Source organism: Aotus nancymaae, unplaced genomic scaffold (genome assembly GCF_030222135.1).
Source record: "Aotus nancymaae isolate 86718 unplaced genomic scaffold, 86718_ANA_hifiasm-v0.15.2.pri h1tg000036l, whole genome shotgun sequence".
Classification (NCBI taxonomy): Eukaryota; Metazoa; Chordata; class Mammalia; order Primates; family Aotidae; genus Aotus; species Aotus nancymaae.
This window is the reverse complement of record NW_026988450.1, coordinates 58,859,958-58,878,847: the sequence shown is the minus strand read 5'-3', so window position 1 is coordinate 58,878,847 and position 18,890 is coordinate 58,859,958. Positions and strand designations below refer to the sequence as shown.

Here is an 18,890-nt window from a genome sequence, read left to right as displayed (position 1 = left end):
CGTCTGTCTCCTCTCTCTGCCACTTGTGCACTGCTTCCGCGCACTCGCAGCTCCCTAGCGGCAGGAGGAGGAAGGCGCACAGCGGGTGGAGAGAGTAGGGGTGCGCCAGGGAGAGGCAACCCCTTCCGGAGCCCGGGGAATCCCGGCCGCCACCGGGGGCCGTGCCACCGCCCTCGCGGGACCAACGCTTTCGGTGTGTCCCCAACTTTGTGGCGCCCTCAGGCCGCGGCGACTGGGATAGAGATGCCTTCCAGCGGCAGAGCGCTGCTGGACTCGCCGCTGGACAGCGGCTCCCTGACCTCCCTGGACTCTAGTGTCTTCTGCAGCGAGGGTGAAGGGGAGCCCTTGGCGCTCGGGGACTGCTTCACGGTCAACGTGGGCGGCAGCCGCTTCGTGCTCTCGCAGCAGGCGCTGTCCTGTTTCCCGCACACGCGCCTTGGCAAGCTGGCCGTGGTAGTGGCTTCCTACCGCCGCCCCGGGACCCTGGCAGCCGTGCCCAGCCCTCTGGAGCTTTGCGACGATGCCAACCCAGTGGACAATGAGTACTTCTTCGACCGCAGCTCGCAGGCGTTCCGCTACGTCCTGCACTACTACCGCACGGGCCGCCTGCATGTCATGGAGCAGCTGTGCGCGCTCTCCTTTCTGCAGGAGATCCAGTACTGGGGCATCGATGAGCTCAGCATCGATTCCTGCTGCAGGGACAGGTAACCCGGAGGCGCGCAGTGGCTGGGCGGGGAGGCGGGCGCGGCGGAGAAAGAGAGGGAAGCACAGGTAGATTTGAGGCTTTACACCAGCTTCGCTGGAGCCAGGCCTAGTAATAGGTGTGGTCACCTCTGGGCTGAAGGTGGGGTGGGGTGGGGGACAGAAAAGCGTCAACGCTAACTTTTGAATAGAACTTTTTGAATCTCTTTGTTCCCTTTTTTGAGTATGCTAATTTAACGTATAAGGCAAGGGACTTTAGGCCCACAATAAATATTTGGTGACTGAATAAATGAATCAGAAAAGCCATGCTCCAAAAGGTGCATGCGTAGGAATGAAAGATTTGGCATGCAGCATTATCATTTATCAAACCTATATCACTGACTTTGAAAACCTTGAATGGAGAATTGTTTTAAATATAGAAGATAAAAGGTTGGTCCCTTGATTGAAGGATTGTGGAACTTGGAGGGTGACTTTGCTCTTACTTTGCTATTACAACCATTTCTTCTTCATAAATACCCTTTCTTTACACCCAAAAAAAAATTCCACCTGGTAAACATCTGTTCTTGTTACCAGAAAATGGGTAATAAAATGTATTAATCCAAAGTAGTTTTGCTGTGTATAAACTTCTACTAAGAAAGTGTCATTTTTAAAAATTATAATACAGGCCAGGTGTGGTGGTTCAGGCCTATAATCCCAGCAGTTTGGGAGGCCGAGGCAGGTGGATCACTTGAGGCCAAGAGTTCGAGACCAGTCTGGGCAACATGGCAAAACCCTGTCTCTAGTAAAAGTACAAAAATTAACTGGGAGTGGTGGTGCACACCTGTAATCCCAGCTACTCAGGAAGCTGGGGTAGGAGAGTCACTTGAACCCAGGAAGTGCAGGTTGCAGTGAGCTGAGATTGCTCCGCTGCACTCCCGCCTAGGCAACAGAGTCTGTCTCAAAAAAAAAAAAAAAAGAAAAAAAGAAAAAAAAGAAAAAAGAAAGAAAGAAAAAAAAAAAGAAGGAAAAACATCATCATAATCCTAACTAAGAAATTCTGTGGGCAAGAGACAACCTAAGTAAAACATGAATAGACATTTTTCTGCGTTTTATTGAACGAAAAAGGCTGACCTCCCTGCCATGTTTAATTATCTTCTACTTCTGTATTTTAATAAAGTTAGACTAATCACCAAATTATCTTCTCTAAAAGATACTTCAGAAGAAAAGAGCTGAGTGAAACTTTAGACTTCAAGAAGGACACAGAAGACCAGGAAAGTCAACATGAGAGTGAACAGGACTTCTCCCAAGGACCTTGTCCCACTGTTCGCCAGAAGCTCTGGAATATCCTGGAGAAACCTGGATCTTCCACAGCTGCCCGCATCTTTGGGGTCATCTCCATTATCTTCGTGGTGGTGTCCATCATTAACATGGCCCTGATGTCAGCTGAGTTAAGCTGGCTGGACCTGCAGCTGCTGGAAATCCTGGAGTATGTGTGCATTAGCTGGTTCACTGGGGAGTTTGTCCTCCGCTTCCTGTGTGTGCGGGACAGATGTCACTTCCTGAGAAAGGTGCCAAACATCATAGACCTCCTTGCCATCTTGCCCTTCTACATCACTCTTCTGGTAGAGAGCCTGAGTGGGAGCCAGACAACACAGGAGCTGGAGAACGTGGGGCGTATTGTCCAGGTTTTGAGGCTGCTCAGGGCTCTGCGCATGCTAAAGCTGGGCAGACATTCCACAGGTATTCAGATTTCACTGATGCCTTTTCATTTGCCATTGCATGTAAGCATTTATTATTTGACCGCAGTACAAGGAAAGTAACGCTGAACTAATAGTCAAAATTACCAACTCCCATACTTTACCTGATCATGACCTCTAAGGAGATATTGGGAAGCAAAACCTTGAAGTTGTTCTCACAGGTATAGAGAAGTGAGCTCTCACATACCTCCTCTTCATAAGAGAAATGTTGAGACACAATTTGACCATTTACTAACCTCAGTTTATCTGAAACCATTGCCCAGAAGATGCCCAAAAATTAAAGGCACGCTGCCTCTTCAGGGTTCTAGACAAAATGTGTAAATGACATAAAAAGATTCACATAAATTATATATGACATTTAGGGACATAAGCCAGTTTCTCTTCTGTGTCCAAGAGGTGCTTGCTACATATGATCCTTGGCAGAAGGGAAAGTCAGCCTTCCAGAGCCTTCTCTGGCCATACAGAAAGAGAGATGATTAGGTGCAGGTGCCCTTCCCAAAATTTTTGAAGAAGCAATGGAAATATTTTGCTTTGGAAGAAAGCAAATAAACTAATTAAATTCTTGTCCCTAACCTGAGATTCATGAGAGAGGGGAATACAGAGATCCCCTAGTTTGTGTGTGTGTGTGTGTGTGTGGTGTGTGTGTGTGCCATAGAGGCTTTGAAAATCTAATTAATATTTTCCTAGAAAAGTCTCCATACAACACACATACAAACACATAAGGTACATGAAAATTATAATTAATATCAGCAAAAATCATAGGAACTGATTAAAGATGATTTTTGCACCCCCAACCGTAGTAGTTATCAGGAGCTGGCCCTGCAGCTGTCTGATGTTCTGGAGCACCTATGAGTTTCCTTATGACATATCTTAATGAAAATAAGAATCCCCAGACAAGCTTGTTGAAATACAGCTTCTAGCTACAACCCCCAGAAAGCTTGAGGTTGGATCTAGTAGCATACATTTTTTAAATAGTAAGTTCACCAATGACTTTGATGTGGGTGGTTCTTGGATTACACTTTGAGAAACACTGGAGTGCCGTATTAATTTTATATATGTTGATAAAAATACATATTAGTACAAACAAATTGGCTAGAGATTCCTATTCCTAGATTATTTCCATAGGTATGTGCCCTGACCAACCACCTAAAAAAGGTTGATGATAGCTGTTTCTTCCTATAAATACAGGGTGAAATTAACCTCTGATATGTTTTTTTTTTTTTTCCAACCTTTCTCTGGTAATTAGAACTTATCATAATAAATTTTGGTAGTGTATTTTCCTAGCTAGTCTCACACTTCCAGGAATTTGATAATGGGGTTTCCAACAACTCTTACAAGTACCACACTCTTTGTTTTCTGACACAGATAATGGGATGCTTTCTTCAAGTATTTATAAACTCTTCACAAGACTCACTTTAAAAACTCCCAGTAAATACTACATTTTTTTCCAAAAGAAAGGAAAAGGAAAATAATTTCCACAATGTCACCTCTTCAAAGATTTTCTCCATTCTAAAACAAGTATAAAGTTTTAGTAAACTCTTAATTATTAAAAATATGTGAATTACAATATTTGACAATTTTGCCTCAACACTACACTTATTAAAATGTAAACATAGATGGCATATTTCCCCATGTATTAATTATGAATAAAAATTAAGAAGTGTTATAGAATAACATGTTTTTGGCCAGACAACTAGATTTAAATCCTGGCTCTGTAGCTTTCTACTAGATAAGCTACTTCTTCATGCCTCAGCTTCCTCATCTGTATAATGGCATAACAATTACCAAGGCCCTCTCATATCCTTTCTTTTAAGTTAACAGAGATAACATGCTACAAATTTGGCCAGCTTTACTTTCCTTATAAAATTTTGTTTTATTTATTTATTTTTATTTATTTATTTATTTATTTGAGATGGAGTCTCACACTGTCGCCCAGGCTGGAGTGCAGTGGCAGGATCTTGGCTCACTGCAACCTCTGCCTCCCAGGTTCAAACCATTCTCCTGCCTCAGCCTCCCAAGTAGCTGGGACTACAGGTGCACACCACCACACCCAGCTAATTTTTTGTATTTTTGGCAGAGATGGGATTTTGACTTGTTGGCCAGGATGGTCTCAATCTCTTGACCTCGTGATCCGCCAGCCTCGGCCTCCCAAAGTGCTGGGATTGCAGGCATGAGCCACCACGCCCAGCCTACAAAATTATTTTGAACATTTTGTCTTTAAATTAAAACAGTATTCCCAGACAAATGCTATGCATCTCCTCATATGTTGTGAATTTATTTAAGAAATGTAATTTCATGTAGACATGTCAAGGCCAGTTTTTTTTATAAAGGTAAAAGTATTATAAAGGTATTCTGAAAGATATTCTTTTGAAGTTAAACTTCAAAATATTCAGTGATCTTTAAAAATAGCTGGTTAATAATTCAAGAATATCTCAAAATTTAAAAAGCAAAATTCAAAATAATGAGAGTATGATTTGTATGCTAATGCATTTGAAATAGTATCTAGTGAGCAAATAAAAACAAAAAATGATTCTAAGATGTATTGTTTTGGATTTCTGAGGCGATATCATTTTGACATCATGTTGATATGATTTCAAAATGTGAACAAACTTTAATAACCATCTCTCTAGTATTAGCGAGAAAATCTTACTGTTCATTCAAAGCCTGGTTCCATAATGGGCTCTTCTTACTCCCCCATAGGGCCTAGTGTCTTCAGAGATGGAACTGGACTATTGTGGGTCTGTCTCCTTGGGTTTTAATAAATCCTCAGATCTAGGAATGGAAAAGCAGCCAATGCTTCATAATGAGTAAATTCTCTAGTGGTTCAATTTCCCATACCTTTTTGCAATGGAGGAATATTCTGTATTCAAGTCTATGTTATTATAGGAAAGCAGAAATTTTATGTACTCAACGGAGATCATTTCCTACAGTTTTGGTATTAAGGACTAGGGTTTCAGTGGGTGTCTTGGGAGTTCAGATCTCCTCCTGACATACCACTAAGAATGTCCCCGGAATATACATGTGATGTTCTCATGTAGATTTTATCACCAATGCCTGACTTGCTTCTGCTGCTTCATTTTGTTGCTATGGTGTCCATCCTTTACTTTTTCTGGCTTTCTAATAATCAGGTTCCTGATTGTGTTAAACTTTACCAGGAAGCTGAGAAAAATGGACACATAAAAACATAAGACAACATAAAATTGGCATTAAAAACAAGTGCTACAATGATGCATTGAAATGCAGATGTCACCAAATGAGCCCTCCACATGCAATACTGCAAAGGCCCCTTATTGTACAGACTAAAGTCTGTACCAACTAAAGTCTTTACAAAACTCCTATCATAATCCCCCTGCCTGCCTTCAGCCTTACCTCTCACCTTCTTTTTAATAGTAAAAGTTCAATAATTCTATAGGCAAATTAACAAATCTAATTATATTTCTCTCCAGCCATCTCAACCTGGCTCCATCAACTAGACTCTGAGCTTCCTGAGCACAAGGATTATGATTTAACTAGCTTCGTACCCCCAGAACATTGCCCGGGGCTGGGGACTTATTAAGTGTTCAGTGCAGTTTGTGGAGAGAAAGGAGGGAGAGAAGGGAGTGAAGGAAGAAAAAGAAAAGAGATGCCAGTGACTGACAGCATTTGTTCTATTGCAGGATTACGCTCCCTTGGGATGACAATTACCCAGTGTTATGAAGAAGTCGGCCTACTGCTCCTATTTCTATCTGTGGGAATCTCTATCTTTTCAACTGTAGAATACTTTGCTGAGCAAAGCATTCCTGACACAACCTTCACAAGTGTCCCTTGTGCATGGTGGTGGGCCACCACCTCTATGACCACTGTGGGATACGGGGACATTAGACCAGACACCACTACAGGCAAAATCGTCGCCTTCATGTGTATCTTATCGGGAATTCTTGTCTTGGCCTTGCCTATTGCTATTATTAATGATCGCTTCTCTGCTTGCTACTTCACCTTGAAACTCAAGGAAGCAGCTGTTAGACAGCGTGAAGCCCTAAAGAAGCTTACCAAGAATATAGCCACTGACTCATATATCAGTGTTAACTTGAGAGATGTCTATGCCCGGAGTATCATGGAGATGCTTCGATTGAAAGGCAGAGAAAGAGCAAGTACCAGGAGCAGCGGGGGAGATGATTTCTGGTTTTGAATTAATTTTCAACTTATTTACAAAAGCTATGTACAATTAACTACATTGATAAAGCAGTGATGTAGATTTCTGTATTCTGATGATGAGTCACTTCGGAGCACTGCTCATCTTAATTAATTTTTGCTGATACATTGCTTCATCTGCTAGAATATTTCACATCACCTATAACAACTGCATAGTGTTCTGACACATCTGAGTGTCCAAAATAGCCAATTAACATAACCAAATACAACTGGGCCAATATAAACATGTTTGAATTGTCAAATATAAAATAATATTATTGCAATATATACAAAAAAGTTAGATTTTATGTATCACTAATTTTAGAAGTTTTTTGCACCATTAATTTTTTAAAAGTGAAAGTTGAACTGCATAGCCCAGAGAAAGATAAGTGAATATTTAAGAAAATACTGAACAATTTTGCTATTTAAAGATATTATCCAAGTACATAAATCACTCCTTTCTCTATCAGTTAAAGCTATTGAATATAATAATTACTTTGCAAGAGAAAACTCTTTTCTGATGGGCAGAGATTGTATCCCTATTTTCTTTTTCATGCAAACCACCAGTCACAAATGAACTGATCTCTATATCCCATTATTACTATAAGAGGTGGGAATCCCAAAACTCCTTAGATTGCAGTACATGAGTCTACACAAAGACTTGAACAATTACACATCTTCATTCTCCCAACTGAGTATAATATATTGAGCACAAAACAGCATATTTCTTAGTACTTCATGAAAATCAGATGGTCTTTTAAGGATGTATCATTCACGTTATGGTTTTAAAGTAATGAATATGTAAAAGTGAGGTAGTGAACATCCTAAATTTATACATTGAAATTATTAAATAATCTTATTTCATAAAATGAGAAATATATGTTGAATGACATCACTGGATAAACTTGAAGACCTTTTATTTATTAAAAAAATATTATGGATAGCTTTCTGGTTGTTGGGGTAAATAGCAAATGTTCAAACTTTGCAGGCATTTCGACAGCATTTTGACATTTATGATAATAATATGATTCCGAGACATTCTGTTATATAATTAAAGCCAAAACTGCTAAAGCTAAGAATTAGCTCATGATTCCCATTATCTTAGTAAATGAGATTCTAAAACCTAAGAACAACAAGGAATCAATCACCTTAATATCTATGTCTCCAATATAATAGAGCCCCCACGGGGAAGAAAATTGGCCCATGGGGAAAAAAAACTTATTTCATATACAAAACACAGATATGCATACAGAGTATATCTGTAGTATTAACATTTCATGGAGGCGAGAAATTAGGGGGAAAAAGCCTAGAAAGCTCTTTGTCAGGGGTGAATGGTGATAAGAAATAAACATTGAGAAAGACTGCTTTCATATATAACATATTTCATCAACTCTAAGACATCCTATTATGCTATGCACTACCAAGAAAGAAAGATATTAGTCAATTGTAAGATGCCATTAACTATAAGATGCATCCGGATTTCAGATATGTAAAAATTTAAAATAAGCACCTTAAAATCCATGAAATATCGCATGTACTACCTCCTGTTTTCTGGTATGCATGCTTAAGCTCTGAAAACATTTTCACTGATGGCATGAGTTTTAGATTGTGTGCTAAAGTACTTTAATTCATTTAACTTGTTTCCACTTCTCCTAAATATTATGAAAGATTTAGGAGATATGAATATTAATAAGATAAATATTTTCCTTCTTACATACATACATGGGTGCTAGAGTGTGGCACAGGGCCACTAGTCATAGTATAAATCCCTTCTACAATCTGAAGGGCAAGTAGAGGTTAGACATAGAAGGTAAACTTACTCCAGCTTTTCTAGAACTTTCCCTAATAAGAATAGTTACTCTGATCTAGGACTATGCTCTGTATTCATCATATTGTGTTATTTTATCCTCTAAGCCATCCCTATTATATAATTACTATTCTTATACTCTTCAAAATACATATTTTATATGTTTATTAACTCCACAAATATTTATTAAGGATCTTTTGGTGTGCTGGGGACTAGGGAGTCTTTAAACAAGACTAGGTTCTGTTCTCTTGTACTTAATATTCTATTCAAGGGTATGTAAGAGAAAGATAGCAAACCTGAAACATTAAAAGGTATAAACTTGCCTAAATTCACACAGGCTATAGATGGCAGAGCCAGGGCTGAACACCAATCTGCCTGACCCTGAAAATGACACTCCTAAAAGTCAAATTGCAGATTTCATTCTTCCCATACAAGTTCTGCATAAAAACTTATTTTTTAGGCAGGCAGGCCAACTTCTTGTGCATGGAGAAGTTCAATATGCCTTAAGTAAAATAACAGCTTATTCTCAGAGGTGGAATGGTGCTTTTAAGAAAAGGCTGTGGTGACACCTTATAGTCATTATTAGATAGAAAAAAATATTATCTTTAGAGTAAACAATACTTGGAAAATAAAAAAATTAAAAACTACTTGTATACATATGTACATATGTTTTTATCATGGAGGATCCTAAACATCTTCTATACAAATGTGTTGTTAGCTATATAAATGTTGTCAACATGTAGGTATTTCAAAAGGAATTTTAAAATACTATTGCTTACTTAATTTTGCTGTTAAATAAAATATCAGTTTATTTATTCAATGAATGTATATATAAGCAAATCTAATTCATTTAAGTAAAAAAGTCAAGGTAGGAACTCTGCTAATTTTATATCCCATTATTTTAAAACATTGAACACTTTTTAAACATCTAAGAATTATTGTTATAAAACAATATTTAATTTTTTTAAATATAAAATAATTGAATTATTGTCTTTCTCTAAGGTATTTAGAGAACACAACTTTCTTTGTTAATTTAACTTTTAAGTTCAGGGGTACATGTGCCGGTTTGTTATATAGGTAAACTTGTGTCATGAAAGTTTTTTGGTACAGATTATTTCATCACCCAGGGATTAAACCTAGCACTCATTAGTTATTTTTCTTGATTCTCTCCTTCCTCCCACCCAGCACTCTCTGATAGGCCCCAGTGTGTTTTGCTCCCTTCTATGTGTTCATGTGTTCTCAGCATTCAGCTCTCACTTATAAGTGAGAACATGTAGTATTTGGTTTTCTGTTCCTGCATTGGTTTGCTAAGGATAATAGCCTCCAGGCCCATCCACGTTCCTGCAAATGACACGATCTCATTCTTTCATATGGCTGCATAGTACTTCATGGTGCCTACATACATTACCTTTATCCAGTCTACAATTGATATGCATTTAGGTTTAGTCCATGTCTTTGCTATTGTGAATAGTGCTGCAATGAACACACATGTGCCTGTGTCTTTATAATAAAACAATTTATATTCCTTGGGTATATACCCATTAATGGAGCTGCTGGATCCAATGGTATTTCTGTTTTTACGTCTTTGGGGAATTGCCACACTGTTTCTCACAGTGGTTGAACTAATTTACACTCCCAGCAACAGTGTAAAAGCGTTCCAATTTCTCCACAACTTTGCCAGCATCTGCTTTTTTTTTTAAACTTTTTAATAATAGCCATTCTGCCTAGTGTGAGACGGTATCTCATTGTGGTTTTGATTTGCATTTCTCTAATGATCAGTGATATTGAGGCTCTTCTCATATGATTTTTGGCCACATGTATGTCTTCTTTTGAAAAGTGTTCATATCATTTGCCCATTTTTTAATGGGGATAATTTGTTTTTTCTTATAAACTAAAGTTCCTTATAGATGCTGGAATATTAGACCTCTGTAAATATAGTTTGCAAATAATTTCCCCCATTCTGTAGATTGTCTGTTCACTCTGTTAATAGGTTCCTTTGCTCTGAAGAAGCTCTATAGTTTAATTAGGTCCCATTTGTCAGTTTTCACTTTTGTTGCAACAGCCTTTGTGTCTTCATCATGAAATCTTTGCCTGTTAGAAAACACTCCTTTCAAACATTTAAATGCACATAGGCAATGCTTGAGTATCTAAAAAAGCTATTTTAAGAAATTATTGAGGTATCTCCATTAAGAGTGACATATTCATATTTTATTTTATGTATATATTATTTATATAACATACAAGAAATTGTTGCATTTATCATTTTAATGCAAAATAGTATCAAGCATAATGGATTAGATGCACTAATAACTGAGGTAGGAATCTCAGTTCTGTGTTTTAATGTGGAATTCTTATGCATATTAAAGTATTTTGATTAGCTGTTGCAGAAAATATATATGCTGACCCAATTTATCTAAGCAAAGCATTGTCATTGGATAAGCTTACTACTTTGAGAAGTATTTTCATTGATACATTGTGTTAACAAGAAAAGTCTCTTATTTTCATGTATTAGCCGTTAATAACTGTCTTATGAATCCTTCAGTTCAGATCCAAAAAGATACTGGATAGCAGGTAAATGATGTGTTCTAACGCTTTCCTTCATGATTTTTCTTTACAAAGCATCACCACCCCAGAACTCTCTCCAAGCTATACTAATATAAGAAAGAAAAGAGAGCTTTACTCATAAACAGGCAATTGCTTACGTCATATGTTTTAGGGATGATAGGACAACCTGGATACTCACCATCCTTATGTTTGCACTTTGCTTATATTATATTATATTATATTATATTATATTATATTATATTATATTATATTATATCACTCCTTTGCTTGCCCCCTCAACTCCAGTGCCACTCTTTTCCTTCCTGGTGTGTTAAATTGGCAATACCTAGACCCTAATTAAATCCAATCCAATGCCTTCTTGTGCCTACCCTTGTAGAGCAGATCATGCTTTACAGAAAAAAACACAATGCCTGCAGACTCCTCTCACTTTACATTCATCCCTACAACCCCAAATGGGTTCTTAAAGCTGCCAGGCAATCTTATACGGCAATTCCTGAGTCCATTCACTCTCTTGAGACAAGTAAAAACCCCTAACACTTCCCTTTGATTCCGCTTTAACTCAGAAAATAGAATCAGAAGAGATTTTTTAAAAAAGAGTCAACACCCACATTTATCCACCTACCTCCATCTGTGCTTATTAACTCTGCCTTTCCTCACTTTACAAGGATTGGATCGTCCAACTACATTTTCTCTCCAACTCTAGGACATTGCTACAGAGAGCTTTTCCCCTCTTCTTACTATATCATCAATTTTGCCCCTTTCTACTTCCTATCAACACACAAATATGATTTTTCCCATCTTAAAGGAAAACAACAGACCATCAAAATTCCTTGAATCTATTTCATCCTCTAGAAAACATCCAATTCTTTGCTCTTCTTTATGATGAAAGTCCTTGACAGCAGTTTCCATACTCATTCTCTCCCTTTCTATATTCACTGCTTATTTTCCCATTCTTTCTTAAAAATTCACATAAGTCTACCACCCCTACAACTCCTATAAGACTTTTCCTTAAGGTCAGCAGTGACCTCATCACTACCAAATCCAATCGTTTCTTAGAACTCGTATGGTCAGATCCATCAACAGCATTTTGCAAGATTAATTACAGATTCTTCCTTGAAACACTTCTTCACTGGACTTCCAGCCCTTCATGCCTTCCTAATTTAATCCCTACTTCATTGGTCAGTCATCTTTTCTAATCGAGGGCATCAATCAAGACTTAATCATCAGTCCTCTTCTACACTTCATTTATTCTGTTCCCTTGATAAAAATCACCCGATTCCGTATCACTGATTCTTGGTCATTCTCAAATTTCTACATCCAGACTAAAACTTTCCTCTCACTGTATTTCCAGAATTGTGATCTAAATGTCTATTCAATGGATGTCTAATAAACATCTCGCAATTTGCACATCCAATATCAAACTATTTATCTTTTCCCCAAAATCTAAGTTTAAGTCCTCTGAGAAGCAGATGCCAAGATAGGTGATTTTTACAATATTGATTTTGTGCAAGACATTTACTGGGGGAAAAATGCTTATGAATAATAAAGAGAAGGAATCTAGAGAAGGTGGGAAGAATCATCCAACCGTGATACAGATCTGACAGCTGTGAAGAAGAGGGAGATGGAGGACAACTGGGTGAAAAAAAAAAGGCAATGATTGCATCCCATTTCCAAGAAACTTCAGCCAGTTTGATGGAGAACACGTGAGAAAAAGTAGCCCATTAAGGAGTCCTACTTTTTTTTTAGAAATGCGACTATTGGCATATCTCAGAGATATTATAGATTAATTTCCAGATGATCCACAATAAAGTGATTATCACAATAAAGTGAGTCACACAAATTCTTTTGATTTTCCATTCCATATATAATTGTATTTATACTATACTATAGCATATTAAGTGTGCAATAGTATTAGGTCTAAAAACCAGTGTATTAACAATTTAAAAATACTGCTAAGAAATGCTAATAATCATCTGAACGTCAGCAAGTTAAAATCTTTTTACTGATAGAAGGTCTTGCCTTAATATTGATGGCTGCTGACTGATTAGGGTGGTGGTTACTGAAGCTTGGGGTGGATATGGCTATTTCTTTTTTTATCATTAGACTAAGTTCTGGGGTACGTGTGCAGATCATGCAGGATTGTTACATAGGTACACACATGCCATGGTGGTTTGCTGCATCCATCCCCCCATCATCTACATTAGATATTTCCTCCTAATGTTAGCCCTCCCCAATTCCCCCACCCCCTGCTGTCTCCCCCAAACCCCCACCCCAAAACGCCCCAGTGTGTGATGTTCCCCTCCCTGTGTCCATGTGTTCTCATTGTTCAACTCTCACTTATGAGTGAGAGCATGTGGTGTTTGGTTTTCTGTTATTGTGCCAGTTTGCTGAGAATGTTGGTTTCCAGCTTCATTCATGTACCTGCAAAGGACATGAACTCATCCTTTTTATGGCTGCATAGTATTCCATAGTGTATATGTGCCACATTTTCATTGTCCAGTCTATCATTGATGGGCATTTGGGTTAGTTCCAGGTCTTTGCTATTGTAAACAGTGCTGCAATGAACATACGTGTGTGCATGTGTCTTTATAATAGAAGGATTTATAATCCTTTGGGTATATACCCAATAATGGGATTGCTGGATCAAATGGTATTTCTAGTTCTAGATCCTTGAGAAATTGCCACACTGTCTTTTACAATGGTTGAACTAATTTACACTCCCTCCAACAGTGTAAAAGTGTTCCTGTTTCTCCACATGCTCTCCAGCATCTGTTGTCTCCAGATTTTTAAATGATTGCCAATCTAACTGGCATGAGATGGTATCTAATTGTGGTTTTGATTTGCATTTGTCTAAGGACCAGTGATGATGAGCTTTTTTTTATGTGTTTGTTGGCCTCATATATGTCTTCTTTTGAAAAGTGACTCTTCATATACTTTGCCTACTTTTTGATAGGGTTGTTTGTCTTCTTCTTGTAAATTTGTTTAAGTTCTTTGTAGATTCTGCATATTAGCCCTTTGCCAGATGGGTAGATTGCAAACATTTTTTCCCATTCTGTTGGTTGCCAGTTCACTCTAACGATAGTTTCTTTTGCTGTACAGAAGCTCTGAAGTTAAATTAGATTGCATCTGTCAGTTTTAGCTTTTGTTGCCATTGCTTTTGGTGTTTTAGTCATTAAGTCCTTGCCTATGCCTATGTCCTGAATGGTATTGCCTAGGTTTTCTTCTAGGGTTTTATGGTTTTAGGCCTTATGTTTAAATCTTTAATCCATCTGGAGTTAATTTTTGTATAAAGTGTAAGGAAGGGGTCCAGTTTCTGCTTTCTGCACACAGCTAGCCAGTTTTCCCAACACCATTTATTAAACAGGGAATCCTTTCCCCATTGCTTGTTTTTGTCAGGTTTTCAAAGATCAGATGGTTGTAGATGTGTGGTGTTGCCTCCAAGGCCTCTGTACTGTTCCATTGGTCTATATCTCTGTTTTGGTACCAGTACCATGCTGTTTTGATTACTGTAGCCTTGTAGTATAGTTTGAAGTCAGGTAGCATGATGCCTCCAGGTTTGTATGTTTGTGTTTTTTTTTTGTTTTTTTTTTTTTTGCTTAGGATTGTCTTGGCTATGTGGGCTCTCTTTTGGTTCCATATGAAGTTTAAGGTGGTTTTTTCAAGTTCTGCGAAGAAGGTCAAGGTAGCTTGATGGGGATAGCATTGAATCTATAAATTACTTTGAGTAGTATGGCCATTTTCACTTAAAATAAGACAACAATGAAGTTTGTACATTAATTGGCTTTCTTTCACAAAGAATTCTCCATAGCATGAAATGCTGTGTGATAGCATTTTACCCACAGTAGATCTTCTTTCAAAATTAGAGTCAATTCTCTTAAACCCTGCTGCTGCTTTATCAACTACATCTTTGTAATATTCTGAATCTTTTGTTGTCATTTTAACAATATTCCCAGCATCTTTACTATGAGTAAATTACATTTCAAGAAATCACTTTCTTTGCTGCTCACTTATTAGAAGCAACTCATCATCCATTCAAGTTGTCAATAGATTGCAGCAACTCAGTCACATCTTCAGATATCACTTCTAAATTTGAATTTTCTAGCTATTTTCATGCCAGCTGCAGTTGGTTCCTCCACTAAAGTCTTGAATCCGTTAAAGTCATCTATGAGGTTTGGAATCAACTTCTTCCAATCTCCTGTTAAAATTGATATTTTGACATCCTTCTGTGAATCAAAAATGTTCTTACTGGCATCTAAAGTTGTGAATTTTTTCTAGAAGGTTTTCAAATTACTTTGCTCAGACCTATTAGAGGAATCACTAACTATGGCAGTTACAGTCTTATAAAATGTATATCTAAAATAATAAGACTCAAAAGTTAAAATTACTCTTTAATCCATGGGATATAGAATGAGTATCATGTTAGCAGAATAAAAACAATATTAAACTTGCACATCTCCAGCAAAGATCTTGGGTGACTAGATGCATTGTTAATGAGAAATAGTATTTTGAAAGGATTTTTTTTTTCTGAGCAGTAGGCCTCAACAGTGGGCTTAAAATATTCAGTAAGCCATGTTACAAACAGACATGCTGTCATCCAGGTTGTTTCACTTATAAAGCACAGCAGGAATAAATACAGCATAATTCTTAAGGGCCCTACAATTTTTCAGATGGCAAATATGAACTGGTCTTGCACTGGATTAGGTTTTGACTTAAGGAATGTTGTGGCTGCTTTGATCCATCTAGACCATTAAAATTTTTTCCAAATCAGCAATAAGGCTGTTTAACTTTCATATGTGTATGTTCACAGGGATAGAATTTTAAATTTCCTTCAATAATGTTTTCTTCACATTCACAACTGGCTAACTTTTTGGCACACAAGGTCTAGTTATTTGCCTACCTCAGCTTTTAACATGCCTTCTTCATTAAGCTTAATCATTTTTAGCTTTTGACTTAAAATGAGAGATATGTGACTTGTTCTTTCACTTGAACACTTAGGCCATTTTAGGGTTATTAATTGGCCTAATTTTAATATTGTCATGTCTTTAGGCCTAAGGGGAGAAAGAATGGCTAGTCAGTGGAGCAGTCAGAATGCACATATTTACTAATTAAGCTTGCCATCTTATATGGATGAGGTTCGTGATACCTCACCTCAAAACAATTACAATAATAACATCAAAGGTCACTTATTATAGATCACCATGTTAGATATAAAAATAATTTTAAAAATTGAAACATTGTGAGAGTTACCAAAATTGAACACAGAGATATGATGTGTTCACATGCTGTTGACGTGTATGCAAAGCTCAATAAAGCAAAGTGCAGTAAAATGAGGTATGCTTCTACGTTAATACTGCAAAAGGTCTACAGCTCAGGCTCAGTCAATTATACTTCATTCAGGAAAGGTATGAAAAGTACCTTTTTATTGCCACCACAGTTAATCTATAGAGCTAATGCAGGTTCAGAAATAGCCCCTCCATGAAGCCCATGATCTCTTTTGAGGGGAAGCTTAGTAAAAGAGCTTGTGAGATAAACTAGAGCCCTCATTGCTGCAGTTAGTTTCTGGATAGCAACTTGTGGGTCATTTGCTCCTTCTCCCACTGTCAAAAATACCCCATCAAAGCACATAATTTCTTCCACTATACCCTAGCATCCTTAAAAAGTTATACAAAAATTTAGGCTTCCTATGTTAACCTCAGGTAATAATTTTACCTGCTAGAACACACTTTTTATTGTGTACTAAAGCACACCATAATTAGTTTTCCTGCACAAATTTGTCATTGCTATGCTATTTACTTTTAGCCTTGAACAAAGAAATAGCATGAGTAAAAGGTATTTCAGGGGGAGATTTTACAACCATCTAAATCTCATTTTTTTTCTTTTCTAAACTGGTAATATCTCACCCAGTAAGATACTGTTTTAATGGACAATATTACTAATCCAATTACTGAAAAATAATTTCATGTTTACAAATTAACTTCTATAAGGCCATTGAGAGAAATAAATATATTCACTTTCAATAACATGATGAAACTTAGTTAATTAACTGATGGATTTTCTTCTCAAGTTAATTGGAAATTCTTCCAATTATATGAAACCTTGATTTACCTTCTTTAAAAAATTATGGTCTAAGAGGTTTGGTAAATAAAAAAGTCAATTTTAATGCATATAATTTTACATTATTCTGTTGCCTAATACCCAAATTGTTTCTGAAGTAGTAGTAGTTGAGCTAAAAAATATTTGACAAGTCAGGCACATGCATGTAAACATACTCAGGAAAAGAGAAATTAAAAGTTTAGGGTAACAAATGAAATTTTTAAATTATAGTAGGGAAATGTTCCTTGACATACATCAATAATCATCTCAAACTTCACACTGGATATTTAAATAGAATTACAGTCATCTACCTAAGTAAGAAAATCAAGTCTTTCTTAACAAGTAATTTAAGTTTCTCTAAACTAGGACTATTTTTCTGAAACCCTCTCTTTATACATGTCTCTGCTGTACAGAAAATGTTTTAGCTTAAGTGGTCTGTAATTATTGTCAACTAATTCTAAATGGTACATGTGAAAATAAAAGACAGTTACAGTTGCCACAGAAACTACACTTTGTAGGAAATTTATTTCAATAGGCATTGCCTCTAAAATTTAAAAAAAAAAAAAAACCTTTATAAACAATAGTACAACTCTGACCACAAGCTGTCAGGAAAATTTTAAAAAAGAATGAAAAATGTAAAAATAAAAATAATTCTTCCACCATTAGCTGAACTCAGCTTCTTTCCTCATATGAGCTTTATTATTTATTATTTATTTTTCTTTAAGATTTTAACCAAAGAAAATAACTACTCCCTGATAAAAACCTCTATGCATAACAGTTCAATTTGTTATATAATTTTAATAATAGAATATCTAATTTTGTAATAATTTTAATAAATGTATTATCAAAAGATATTTAATAATTTTTTAAATTTAGTATGCTTCAACTCTCCCTTTTCAATGAAATATTCTATATTATTTTTAACACAGGCTAATAAAATATGCTGAAAAATAACCTAAATAAACCAAATTGGTTGATTTCAAAATCTGCAATGCATGGACAAATAGGTTCTATCTCCTAACATTGCATCTATCTTATTATATTGTAAACAAAACTTCCAAGAACTTTCAGCAAGTATATCTTATAATTGAATTAGAAAAATAATTTCTCACATATTCCTGAAATTTTTTTTGAGAATTGTTCTTCAGAGCACAGAGCAAGACTTCTTCTTCTAATTTTATATGACACTCTTTTAAGAATGTTGTACATATTCAAAAAGAGAAACTAGTTAACTGGTACAAATATGAATAAGATAATACATGATTGGAAAAAAAAGGATTGTGGCATAATTTGTCCAATTCATAATAGAACTGGCAAGGACAGTATAATAACAGCCTTTTCCTATCTTCTTTCAAATTTTGAAGAAAAAATTTGTAGCTCAAAGAATGTATTATGAAATGAAGCAATCATATATATTGGAGTCAAACAAAAGCAATTTTTATAAAACAAATACTGAAGCTGTTTTGATACCTGTATAATAAAGGCATAATTCAATGTTATTTTAATAATAAAGTTTCTATTAGAAATAATTACATGGCTCTTACTCCAAGATTTGGAAACAACTTGAATTATTTTATCATACATATCATGTTATTTTTAAAACGGCAAATCAGAAGGAATTAATGGGCTAGAAAATATATTTGAGTTGTGACTATTACTTTTAAAAATGGAGTTGGAATAAAATGGAATGGACCAATACAGTATAGAATGGGATAGGATGGGATGGAATAGGTTGTATAGCATAGCATAGTATACAATAGAAGATATCAATTTGCACCTCACAACGTCTAAGCAAAAACTGAACACACTACAAAAAG

General features: G+C 36.4%; 1 protein-coding gene across 1 annotated transcript; it reads left to right on the top strand.

Annotated features, from left to right (window-relative positions):
* The first annotated feature begins 243 nt into the window (after positions 1-243).
* On the top strand, positions 244-9,235 carry KCNV1 (potassium voltage-gated channel modifier subfamily V member 1). Its single transcript, XM_012443309.2, has 3 exons — positions 244-704; positions 1,892-2,421; positions 6,095-9,235. The coding sequence occupies exons 1-3, from the start codon at positions 244-246 to the stop codon at positions 6,604-6,606; spliced, it is 1,503 nt and encodes a 500-aa protein (XP_012298732.1). The 3' UTR covers positions 6,607-9,235.
* Positions 9,236-18,890: the final 9,655 nt, after the last annotated feature.

What these genes read in the sequence shown, in the direction of transcription:
- KCNV1 (XM_012443309.2), top strand. Translation starts at nt 244, where the DNA reads ATGCCTTCCAGCGGCAGAGCGCTGCTGGACTCGCCGCTGGACAGCGGC. An exon ending in GATTCCTGCTGCAGGGACAG is followed by an intron (nt 705 to 1,891) that starts GTAACCCGGAGG and finishes CTTCTCTAAAAG; the next exon opens with ATACTTCAGAAGAAAAGAGC. An exon ending in GCTGGGCAGACATTCCACAG is followed by an intron (nt 2,422 to 6,094) that starts GTATTCAGATTT and finishes GTTCTATTGCAG; the next exon opens with GATTACGCTCCCTTGGGATG.